This window comes from Artibeus jamaicensis, unplaced genomic scaffold, assembly GCF_021234435.1.
Source record: "Artibeus jamaicensis isolate MK-2021 breed Jamaican fruit bat unplaced genomic scaffold, CSHL_Jam_final scaffold_474, whole genome shotgun sequence".
Lineage (NCBI taxonomy): Eukaryota > Metazoa > Chordata > Mammalia > Chiroptera > Phyllostomidae > Artibeus > Artibeus jamaicensis.
Window position 1 is genome coordinate 39,594,069 of NW_026522046.1, and position 12,312 is coordinate 39,606,380.

At 53.1% G+C, this 12,312-nt stretch overlaps 1 protein-coding gene across 1 annotated transcript; it reads left to right on the forward strand.

Moving 5' to 3' along the window:
* Positions 1–651: 651 nt before the first annotated feature.
* Positions 652–8,669, forward strand: CUNH21orf58 (chromosome unknown C21orf58 homolog). The gene is made up of 4 exons (XM_053657590.1): positions 652–1,055; positions 3,600–3,711; positions 6,706–6,845; positions 7,820–8,669. The coding sequence occupies exons 1-4, from the start codon at positions 786–788 to the stop codon at positions 7,829–7,831; spliced, it is 534 nt and encodes a 177-aa protein (XP_053513565.1). The 5' UTR covers positions 652–785; the 3' UTR covers positions 7,832–8,669.
* The last annotated feature ends 3,643 nt before the right edge of the window (positions 8,670–12,312 follow it).

Here is a 12,312-nt window from a genome sequence, read left to right on the forward strand (position 1 = left end):
TGGTCACCTCCAGGTCCCAGTGGGTAAGGTTGGGGGTGTGCTGAGGGGTCTGCACATCGCTCAGCACAGCTTCCCTCCAGGACAAGAAAGCAGGCCAGATGCAGCCCTGCGGAGCGCCCTGAGGAGGAGGAAGGACCTTCTGCAGAGACTCCGGGTAGGCCAGTGTTGCAGCAGCCTTGCTGGAGCTGTCTGTAGCTGAGACTACTGGCCGCCACGCTCAGACCTGAGTGGGGCTTGGGGAGCAGGTGGGGGCTGGGGGTGGGAGTTGGGGGTGTTCCATCTTTCTGGGCTCAGCACTGGTTCTCTGAGGTTCGTGACCCATGGACAGGGGGTCCTGGTGAACCCCCTGGGTGAACTGGGAGCAGCTGAGAGACTTCACACCTGGGGCATGGAACATACTAAATGGAGAAAGGAACACGCTCACACTATCTATGGTTCGGGCCCTGACAAGCACGTGATTAGCTACGACATCTGCTCTAGTGGTACATTATCCGAGGAGGAAATACTGAATAAAGGGCCCGCTTCCTACAGGAAGTGGAATTCTAAGAAGCCCAGAGGCCTGGTCCCAGCTCCACCCACCAGCAGCAGGAAGGTGCACACAAAGTCCACACAAATAGTTACGATAAATGTCGCACTGGTAGTAGAGGGGATGCTGAGGCAGCTAGACCCAGAAACTAGTTCATACGATTCAGTGAATTTTAAAAGGAGCGGTATTCTTGTGTGTGCCCCCTCTCAAAGGGTCCTTGGGCCTGGCTCCAGTTCCAGGGAAGCCCTGTGGGGGAGCAATGAAGACCCCAGGTGTCCTGCATGGGCCGCGCGGAGGACCCCTCTCACAGGGCTCAGTGGCTGCCCATCAATACAGTGGTCCCTGCCTGGCATTGCAGGAGCAACACCTCCTGGAAGAGCTTGCCCGTGCCTGGAGGGGGCCCAGCAGAGGAGCCCATCCGTCAGCGCTGCCTCCAGAGGCACCCCCTGGGATCCCGGCTTCACCCGGCTACCCCTCTGCCTCCCCAGCTCCACCGGTCCTGGAGCTGCCTCGGGTCATCCAACACTCGGTAGGTCTTTGGGTGAAGCCAGGGGCAGAACCACGGTGGGCAGGCTGCGCCCACAGAGGCCTCCTGTCTGCAGCAAGCTCAGCAGCATCATGAGAGTGCACTGAAGAGGGAGAGCCAGCGGCGGCCACGCCCAGGCCCTCACTCACAAGGACTTCAGTGGCTCACCTCGGCCATCCTCAAAGGTGCCCTGAGATAGGGCTTTGGGGAGGTCTTGTCCCCTTATTAAAAATGAGAGTCTGGGGTCCCAGCCCCAGGTCCTAACTTTTGCCCTAGGAGAAGTATTAGGGAAATTCAGCATCCAGAGGACCCTGGATTGGGGAAAGAGGCATGTTAACTCTTTTTCAGAACTCCATAATGACCAGGAGAAGCTTAAGACCTTAATTTCAAGGGCACAATCTAAGAAAAAGGTGGGGGGCAGTGTTCCAATGCTGAGAGACTCAAACCTTCTTTCGGCATTCTGGGTTGCAAACGGTGGAAAGCGCCTGACTTGTTTCAGCAAAAGGGATTGTGTCGGAGGCCAGCTGGGACTCACAGGAGGGACAGAAGCTGGAATCTGGCACATGGGGGCCTCAGGGAGAAGATCAGTGTGACTGGTGAGAAGACATGGCTGCGGAAGTGGGCAGGCCTAGCTGCACTGGCTGGCCAGGGAGTTTGGTAGTGCTGGCAGGCTGGGTCAGGATCTGGAGGACACTTGTGCTTTGGGAGGGAGCCTGACAGCCCATGGTGGAGGGGGTGGAGTGGGAAGGCGTCTTGGAGGGATCCATGCTCACGGAGCGCCCAGAGCCCCCTTTGCTCCTGGGCTGTCTGTGTCCAGGTTCCAGTTATCCCAAGACTGTGACACCCCCCCCCCCACAGTCTTCTGATACGTGGAACCTCCCTTCAGGTACCAAGGGAAGGTGGGGTCATAAGCACAGGAGGCTCCCCCCCCCCCCCCCCCCCCGTCTCAAGCACATTCACACTTCCTGCACTTGACCAGGGTCTGGCCATGCTCCCATGTATCAGTCTCAGTACCAGTGACACCAAGAGGCCAGCGAGGGCCCTTAGTCACTGAATTTCTAGAAGCTGGACTTAGAGAGGTGGGGGTAGGAGGGCCCTCAGCCAGGACAGGCAGGCACAGCACTCCATGAGGGCCTCCTCGGTCGATGCTGGGGGTGGTCACTATGGCTGTTGCTAAAGCTGGCCTGCCACCTGCGTCTGTACAACTTGTAAGCTTAGAATGCTTTTGTGCTTGTAAATGTTTGGGGGAGAAAAAAATCAGAGGAAGAGCAGTTAGGAACACATGAAAGTGACATGAAATGCAAACCTCTGTGCTCATAGTCTCCCTGGACCCACCTCATTAGTTAGCACCTGTGCTGAGCAGTCGGCCCACAGAGCCAAGAGGCTCCTGGAAGAAGCTTGCCTATACCATGCCTTCTGCGACCGGAGAAAGAAGGGACAGGCTCAGGGCCTTGTACAGCCACAAAGGACTAAACCAAAGTCTTTCTGGTGTGCACTCACTGCCTGGCGCATGCTCAGAATTGTTGTACATTTATTTTTACCTCAGGAGAGAAGCCAGAGGTTATTTTCATGACACATTTCTTGGGTGCCCCTGTTAATGCAGTATTAATAAAACCGGGGATTAGCTTAGCCTAGGCAAGCCAGGAAATGTGGAAAACACTAAAAATACCACTTATTAGCTGGGGCTGCCCTAACAAAGTAACACAGACAAGTGGCTTCAACAACAGAAATGTATATCTCACAGTTCTGGAGGCTGAACTAGAGGCTGGAAGCCCGAGGTCAAGGTGCCGACCAGTCTGGCTCCTAGAGAGGGCTCGCTTCCTGGCTTGCAGATGGCTGAATCTCCCTGTCCTCACATGACACACAGAGAGAGGGCTGGTATCTCTTCTTATAAGGGCACCAGTCTTATTGAATCAGGGCCCACCTTTATGACCTCATTTAACCTTTGTCACCTCTTCACAGACCCTGTTTCCAAATACAGTCACATCAGGGGTGAGGGCTGCAACATATGATTTTGGAGGGGGGCAGGTTAACACAGACATTCAGTCCATAATATACCATGTCTTAAGTAATGCCCAGATTCACATATTTATCTGTCCAGCTGCTAATTCAACCTCTCATTACAGTTCTTCTTGGATGGATGTGTAGATAAGTAGATGAAGGATTGGTAGATGGCCGAATGATGAGGTAGATGTATGGGTGCACAGGTGGGTAGGTGAGTGGATGAGTGGGGGAGTGGATGGGTAGATGGACAGGTGGTTGGATGCGTGAGTTACTGGGTGAATGAATGAATCACTGGGTGGGTGGTTTACTGGGTGAGTGGATAGGTGGATGGGTGGGTAGGTGGCTAGGTGAGGGGATGGATGGGTGGCTTACTGGTTGAGCAGATAGATTACTGTGTGGGTAGAGGGATAGATGAGTGGGTGGGTGGACAGATGGGTTACTGGGTGGGTAGATAGGTGGGTGGGTAGATGTGTGGATAGGTGGGTGCTATAGGACACTCTCTCCAAGGATGCATTCAGGTAGCTATTACCTGGCTCTCCCCAGGTCCCCCAGCCTCCCGCCACCATCATCCAGCAGCTCCCTCAGCAGCCACTCATCGCACAGATCCCGCCTCCCCAGGCCGTCCCAGCTCAAAGGCCAGGAAGCATTAAGGAAGGTAAGTGTTCGATAGTAATGTTGTTATGGGCTTACCAAATTCTCTACTAAAAGGAAAAATATTTTGTGATCAGGATAGTCATTAAGGGTCGACTTTTGGCTACTCAATTGAAGTTACCTGTTACCAACATGAAAATGGCTTTAACTTTGAGAAATGCTTTTAACATGATTAGGAATGGAAAGGATATTGGGTTCTAATCCCAGTTCATCTAATTACTGGCTCTACAAAAACCTTGGTTAAAATGGTTCTTTTCAAATAGCTTTTAAATACATGATTTTAAAAAGAGCTTTATTGAGATGACGGAATAACTGGCACACATTTGATGCATACAATTTGGTAAGTTTTGACATATGGATACACGCATGACAGCCAACCGAGTTAGTGAACGCATCCACCCCCCGCCCAAAGCTTCCTCACATCCCTTGTCATTCCCTCCTTCTGGCCCCACAGGCAACTGCTGATGGACTTTTGTCACAGCATGTTAATGTGCATTTTCCAGACTTTATGTACACAGAGTCACAGAGGGTGCACTGTCTCGTGGGACCACTTTCACTCAGTATAACTGTTTTCAGAGTCATGACTCCGGTGGGTTCCTTGTCACAGCCGAGTGTCTGCACTAGCTTCTTTCTACTTTCTCCTACTGATGGACATCTGGGTTGTGAGTCATGGGCATTCATGTCTGAGTCTCCCGTGGACATGCTTCCATCTCTCTTTGGTAAATATCAAGAAGCAGAATGCCCTGATCATGTGGCAAGTCTGTGTTTAACTTCTACAAAAACTACCAAACTGTGTCCATAGTGTCTGTACATTTTACATCTCCACCAGCTGTGTGTGAGGTTCCGGTTCCTCCACACCCTCCTTTGGCACAGTCAGGCTTTTTAGTCTCAGTCATTTCAATGGGGAAGTGGTAGGTCATTGTCATTTCACTAGTGATGGATGGTGTTGAGGGTCTAGGGGCAGACAGACCTATATAGGATCAGCTGACCAGTGTTCTCAATTCAGTCCCAGTGGCTGAAACCAACTAGTTCAATGACTGTAGCACATTGTGTATGGAAGCACGTGCCACGCTCAGTCCAAGGTTGCCACGCAGCTCTTCCGGGGGAGCCGTTCACACACCAAAGTGCCTTGAGGGTGCAGAGGCCCGGCCTTTCCTCACTACCTGTTGTTGGTTTTCCGGATGAACTTCAGCTGTTGGGTTGCCGAGGCAAACTGAGCAAACTGTGCTTGTGTATGTACACAAATGCTTTTATGCTTCAAAAGCAGCATTTAAAATTAGTGACTAAAAGTGAAATATTCTCCATGGCTGGTGTAGCTCAGTGGATGGAGGGCAGGCTGCAAACCAAAGGGTCACTGGTTCAATTCCCAGTCAGGGCACATGCCTGGGTTGCAGGTCAGGTCCCCAGCATGGGACGTGTGAGAGGCAACCACACATTGATGTTTCTCTCCCTCTTTATCCTTCTTTTCCCCTTTCTCTAAAAATAAATAAAATCTTTTTTTAATTAAAAAAATGAAATATTCAATTCATAGCTAGCTATTCAGAACAGGCTCCCGATGCTCCCTCAGTGCTTGCTTGCTTTCTCAGTGTTTATATTTCCCTTTGTTCTTAACCCCTAGTTTTGCTGATACTTAAATCTAGATCGATAGTTCTCTCAACAGGTTCTAAGGACCCTTGTGATTACACTGGACCAACCCTGATAATCCCAGAATATCTGCTACCTCAAGATCCCTTTTAAAATGAATTAATTTAAATAAGTGTGGTGAAAAAAATTCACATAAAATTTACCATCTCAACCATGTTCAATCGGTGTTAACTATATTCACCTTGTTATGCAATACATCTGTAGAACTTCTCATCTTCACAAACTAAAATTCTGTCTCCATTCAACACTGACTCCCCCTCCCCCTCCCTCAACCCCTGGCACCTCCCTCTCCATCCATGTCTATGAATCTGACCCTTCTAGGAACCTTACCCAACGGGAATCACACAGCATCTGTGACTGGAATAATATCCTCAAGATTCCCCCATGTTGTAGTGTGTGTCAGAACCTCCCTCCTTTTTATTTTTTATTTTTATTTATCTTTAGAGGGGAAGGGAAGGAGAGAGGGAGAGAATATCAATGTATGGTTGCCTCTTATACGTCCCCTGCTGGAAACTGGCCTGAAAGCCAGGCAAGTGCCCTGACTGGGAATCAAACTGTGATCCTCTGGCTCGCAGGCCTGCGCTCAATCCACTGAGCTACAGCAGCCAGGGCAGAACCTTCCTCCTTTTTAAGGCAGGATAATATTCCACTCTGTGTATGGATGCTCCTCCCTTCATCCATCTGTAGACACTTCTATGGCTTCCACTTCAACCTTCTTAAGTTAATCACATCACAAGGTCCCTTTTGCCCTGTAGTGAAACACATTCACAGGTTCTGGGGATCAGGGTGTGGGCATCACTGGGGCCATGATTCAGCCCACAGCCCACTTCCCTGGGCTGTGGCCATATCGCTCATCCCTGTCCAAGTCTGTGTCTCCCCTGTGGTCTCCACCTCCCTCTGCCTGTCTCTTATAAAGACACTTGTCCTGGACTTGGGGGCCACCCAGATAAGCCAGGGTGATCTCATCTCAAGGTCCTTCATCACAGCTGCAAAGACCCTTTCTCCAAATAAGGCCATGTTCTGAGGTCTTGGGTTAGTTAGACTGTGGACACGCATGCTGGGGCCCATCATGCAGCCCAGGTGGGCGCGAGGAATCCGCTAGGGGAAGGCAAGTGGAGACACCTCCTGGGAGCCCCGCCAGACACCATCCACACACTTTACGGCACACACCCCCTCAGACCTGGGAGCTTCAAATCTGGGAACGTGCGCTGCTTCCCAGGAGGAACAGACGCCTGTAATGTGCTGCATCTGTTTCAGTAAACCGGTTCTCTAAAGCCCTGTTCTCGGGGGGAGGCCCCCTGACAGGGTGTGCCAGCTGTCTGTGTCTCACCAAGCCCCACCCGACCCCTTTCAGACATGGTGGAGATGATGCTGCTGCAGAACGCACAGATGCACCAGGTCATCATGCAGAACCTGATGCTCCAAGCCCTGCCCCCAGCAGCCCCTGTGTCCTCCAGGGGACCACAGGCCACACTCCAGCACCCCACATTACAGGTAGGCTCAGCCTGGAGCAGACACTGGGCAAAGAAGGCCACCCAAGTCAACACCTGGGCAGCTTCTCTTCTGGAAAATTGTGCATCTAACACTGAAAAGCATATTTTTGGCTCTGGGGGTCAGTGATGCAGCTGTGAAGCGACCCACTTCTCCCTTGCCCCCGCCCAGATGAGGAATGGGTTGCACCGTTTGGGGCCCAGAAAGCTGCCTCCTTGATCTGGATGAGCTCTCCCTCCCTTTTCTCCCCTCCACACCCTCCCTCTCCCTGCCCTTCCTGGGCTCTGAGCCTGCTCTAAGTCAGGAACAGTAGTGGGGAGTATGGGTGGGGGAGAGGAGTGCCCAGAGTGGTGGTCCCAGTGGAATGAGCTGGTATCTGTGCTGTGCCAAGGGTCTACAGCGGGCTCACCCCACTGTCCTGCGAGCTGAGAGGCAGAAGCCGCCCTCCGTGCACCACCACCACCACTACGCACCCCCAACCCCGCTGCAGGCTGTCCCTGCACCTGGCTCACCCACAGCTTACTCCACCTGGCCCATGGTGGTCTCTGCCACCGCCCTCCCACCTGCTGCTGGCTTCCTGCCTTCTGTGCGCCACATGGTCGCCCCCTCTGCCGATGCTTTTAGCACGTAAGGACCCCACGGCCCTGTCCCCCTTCCCCAAGCCTACTGAGCAGCAGGTGAATGTGGGTCTTTGTCAGGTCCCTAGGCACAGCAGGGAATTTTGAAAGGCCCAGCCAAGGGACCATGGCAGCCTCACACCCCTCAACCCCCATCATCATGGCTCCAGCCTCCCCATCCAGCCACCCCCAGGGAGCTGCCTGCAGCTTGGGTCACTGTGTAGCCCACAGACCATGGATGTGTCCAGTCCAAGCACAGCTGTGAGGGCTCCCACTGGATCGGGACCAGGACTCACCTGTCATGTGGAGTCTGCCAGCCCTAGGGAGCAGTTATGACACCCACACTTGTCTTTCCTCTAGGGCTGCACCTGACAGTTTCCTGCCCCCACCGGCTCCTAGCCAGTGAGTCCCCCTCACCTATTGAGCCCTTGGTCCCTCACCCCCAGGGGCGTGGTCTGAAAGCCCAGGCGGAAGCCTAGCAGCATCTCTGGATGCCAGACTGAAGATCACAAAGAAATATGGGAATTTCGTCAGAGCAAATGGCCAGAAGTCACAGGAAGAAGATCCACAGATTTAGCCACATAAAAATCTAAACCTTCCTATGAGAAAAAAATACCACAAAGTTAAATCTAATGATGCCTGGGAGATGTCTGCCCCATGGTGGCTGCAGACCAGAATGTGCTACCTGAGGAGCAAGCACTTGTGACCTGCCAGCTCGGCCTTCCTCCTGCAAAGAGCCCGAGGAGCTGCTCAGGGCTCTTGTGAAGGGGGGTTTGGGGACCGAGGCCCTTCTGGTTCTGTTGGCTTTCTTACCTGATGAATCCGTCCCCTTTACTCTTGCTGTACTTTTTGTTACTTTATTTTCCTTTGGTGGAATTATGTTCCCTTCTTTTAAGTATTGTTTTCATGTAAGTGTCATTTTTTAACAGTATACATATTTTCATGGCCCCTCTTAGGACACATGATCAGGTTTGTTACGTTGTTACGTTGTTCACAAGCAGGGACGCTGTCTTTGCACCCCTGGGTTCTCCAGGAGGATGTTGGATGAAGTGTGACGTCTGCTTTGCTGCAAGTTCCCTCCGGGCTGACGTCAGGGCTGGGCCGTCCCCACAGCCAGGCTGTCCCTCAGCCACCTCTCTTGTTAAATGCACCAATTAAAGGTCTGACTGTATTTCCTCTTTCACAGAAACTTTTTCTAACATGGCTTTCATTCTACTTCTCATCACTATTAATAAAGAGTCTGACAAGTCCATTGCCTTTGGAAAGCCTGGTAAATTGGGAAAACTTAGTCCAGTGCACCTTCCCAGTAGGGGGTAAATCACACAGGGTCACGTGGGAGTCACATGGATAGCCTCCCGGGGACACCTAATGATCACAGAGGGCACATGGGAATCCTGTTGGGTGTTGGGGGATCGCATGACAGTCACCTGGAGGGCACGTGGAGATCAAGTGAGGACCACATGGAGGTCACAGTGGGGCCCACCAGGGGGCACGTGGGAGTCCCTATAACTGTGACCTTCTAACCCTGACCCTTACCCAGTATCTGGAGAGTGTACTTCAGGCAGCTGGAGCCATAGGCCTCCTTGGTAATGACCGAGAGTCAATTCCAGAGCAGATGGGACTGATCTAATTTTCTGAGTGTGTTAGGGTTGATTCCCAGGAGGGCCAACGGTCCATGGAGAGGACCAAACTGTGACAGAAAGGGCCCAGGACAGTGGAATGGCTGAGTATCGAGGGAGAGAGCCCAAGATTGGCAGGAATGGCCAAGTGCCTATGAAAAAACTGGAGGGTCACCAGCAGGGCCGAGGATCCTGAGAAAGAGCTGAGGGCTGGAGATGATCACTGAGGGGACAGACGTCAAGCAAACAAGATGGGAGCATCAGGGAGGGACCAGGTATGGAGCGCAGTGGCTGGACACTGACGCGCAAAGCCCCCAAAACATGGATTCCTGGAGCCATCACATCTCCAGGAAGGACCGACCACTCAGGACCTAAGTCAGGCCTAGGGCCGGCAACCAAAGGTGCAGCCAGGCCCAGGGTGGGCTGGGGCTGGGAGTGTGAGCAGGGTGAGGGGCAGGTTCTACGATGGCACTGCGGGGTGGGGGTGGGGCTGGGTGGAGCACGTGCAGGAGGAAGAGCTCCTTCTTCTCAAGGAACAATTAACTTCTGGGCAGGACACTCCAGGGCTCTGGGCTCTTCCCTGGGGTCCCTGCTGTCCTCACGCCACACCCCGTCCAACACTGAAGACAGTCTGTTCTAGGACATTCCCCCAGCACAGGTGCTCTGTGACCAGGTGACAGCTTTGGGGTGAGGACAGCACTCAGCCCACCCAGCTGACTCAGAACATGACTTTCTTCCTGTCTACACTGTGGGGAGGACAGAGAAGAGGAAGCTCCCGTCCTAATACCCCAAACCTCATCCTAAGCCCCACCTTCATCACCATCCACACCCCAACCCTAATGCAAATCCAACCCACCTGCCCTGCTGCACCTGCCTGGACTCTGAGGGGTGGAGGACACACACACTCCTTCCTGGAGGACGTTGGGCTCGTGCTCACATGCAAGCCTGCACCCACAGGCAGGCAGGCCCCCTGGGCCCAGGCGAGTGTCTGGGTGCTGTGGTGCCCACCCAACAGGGGCCTCCTAGCAAGGTTTCAGGCTGGAGCCCACCTAGACCTGCACGAGCAGGGCAAAACAGAGATCAGGGGACCTCCCAAGTAGGACAAAACTCAGCTGTTCCCTCCCACAAGTTTCTTCCCCATGAGCCTCCTTTATAACTCACGGGAACACCTCACTTCTGATACGCTGGTCCCCAAATGCCTGTGGGGGTTTTCCTCACAACAAGCAAGTCCCCAACCCTGCAAGATGCCCTATAGTTGAACTCGGTGGTGACACTCTGTACCTGGAAACGACGTCAGGTCCCGCAGGTTCCGGGCTCAGGTCCATGGGATGGCTTTCTCCACCCCACTGCAGGTGCCAACCTCAAAATCATGTGGTCACCTCTGCTTCTGGTCGACTGGCTGTCGATCAGAGGTCCCCCTGACCCCGCCTTGGGTTCAGTTAGTTTGTTGGAGTGGCTCAGAGCTCAGGGGGACAGCTGTGTTTCCCAACTTGTTAAAGGACATGGTAAAGGACTGGTGAACAGCCAGAAGAAGAGATGCAGGGGGCAGGGTCTGGAGGGTCCCATGGAGTTGAGGTGCATCGCTCTCCCCATTGTGGAGCATCCACTAACCTGGAAGCTCCCCAAACGCTGTGCAATTGGATTTTATGGAGGCTTCCTCACAAAAGCATGACCAATCACTAACTCCTCCTCCTTGGAGGATGGGGGATTCAGGGCTGAAAGTTCCAAGCTTCTAACCATGACTTGGCCTTTCTAGTGACCAGCCCCTGTCCAGGATCCCATGCAGAATTACCTCATTAGAATAAAAAGTGCTCCAGCCCCAGCAGGTGTGGCTCAGTGTGTTGAGCACCAACCTGAGAACCGAAAGGTCACTGGTTCAATTCCCAGTCAGGGCACATGCCTGGGTTGTGGGCCAGGTCCCTGGTTGGGGTGTGGAAGAGGCAACTGATCGATGTTTCTCTCTCTCTTTCCCCCTCCCTTCTCTCTCTACAAAAATAAATGAGATCTTAAAAAATAAATAAAAGATGCTCCAGTCACTCAGGAAATTACAAGGGATTAAGGACCTTGGTGTCAGGAATTGGGGGGCAGAGAACAATACATGTACTTTCTATATCCCACGCATGGCCTTGCTGGGTCAAGGACACATGTACCTGCAGGCAGAAGTGTCATGTGCTGTAGAATCCAAGGCAAGGCACCACCGGACCGGGCCATGGCAGGGGTGGGGCCTGAAGGCACCCTTATGTGACATCCCTCTTGGTCCCTCTTGGGCCAGCCTAGGAAGCTGAAGAGGTCTGAACAGGCCCTGGTAGTGGGTCAGACTGCCTGTGAGCCAAGCCCTGGGTCCAGGTACCCGGAGTGTGGTGGTTGCATGATAATGGGAGGTAATAAATATACTCTTTGTCCTGGTTCCTGGCACAGAGAGAGCTTCCGCTGTAAAACCCTGAAATTCCCTGGGCGATGGGTGAGAGGTTGCTCTCAATGAGCCCCGTCCAACTATACCTGAGACTATACTAATGAAGTGACTCTGTTGCCCCAACAGAGCTGCCCAATGAGGGCTGGTCACCAGGGAAACCAACCATGTGATTAGAGGGCTGGACCTTTCAGTCTCGCCCCCAACTTTTGGGGCGGGTTAATCACCACCGCCCCTTTGTCCCTTTCCCTCACTAGGCCCTGTGAGTGTTCCCAGGCCCGCAAGCCCTGGAGACTGTGTGGTCTGGCAGTGCTCCTGTGCCCTTCCCTGCATGAGAAGTGGTGGCATTGCTGGTGACTGGTGCTGTGCGGTCCCAATGGGCCGGGGGCATAAAGCACTGGCAATCTGACAGCCCGGGGGATGGGGCACAGGTGCTGGACTGGTGGGCAGCAGCTGGCAGCAAGGGCAGCGTGAAGTGAATAGGACGCCCATGTGCACAGGCTCCAAAGACGCCTGCAACCAGGCTGGGACCAGGAGCCAGCTAAGCCACCTGGACGACTCTGCCACAGCCATTTCTGTGTCCTAAAGGGCGTTGGGACACACAATGCGCAGCCTTGACCTGATCTGGCAAAGGCTGGAGGGGTTATTGTCTTTGGGTGTTTTAAAAGAATGGGTTTTGAGGCAGAAGCTCACTATTCTTCCAAAATTGTATAACCTTTATATTAAAGACTCCTTTCCTTTTTCACCAAAACTTTGCCCCTGGGATCTATAGGTGGCTGGCAGCAGAATCCTACATGGCTGTTTGGTAGCAGGCTGCTCAGAAG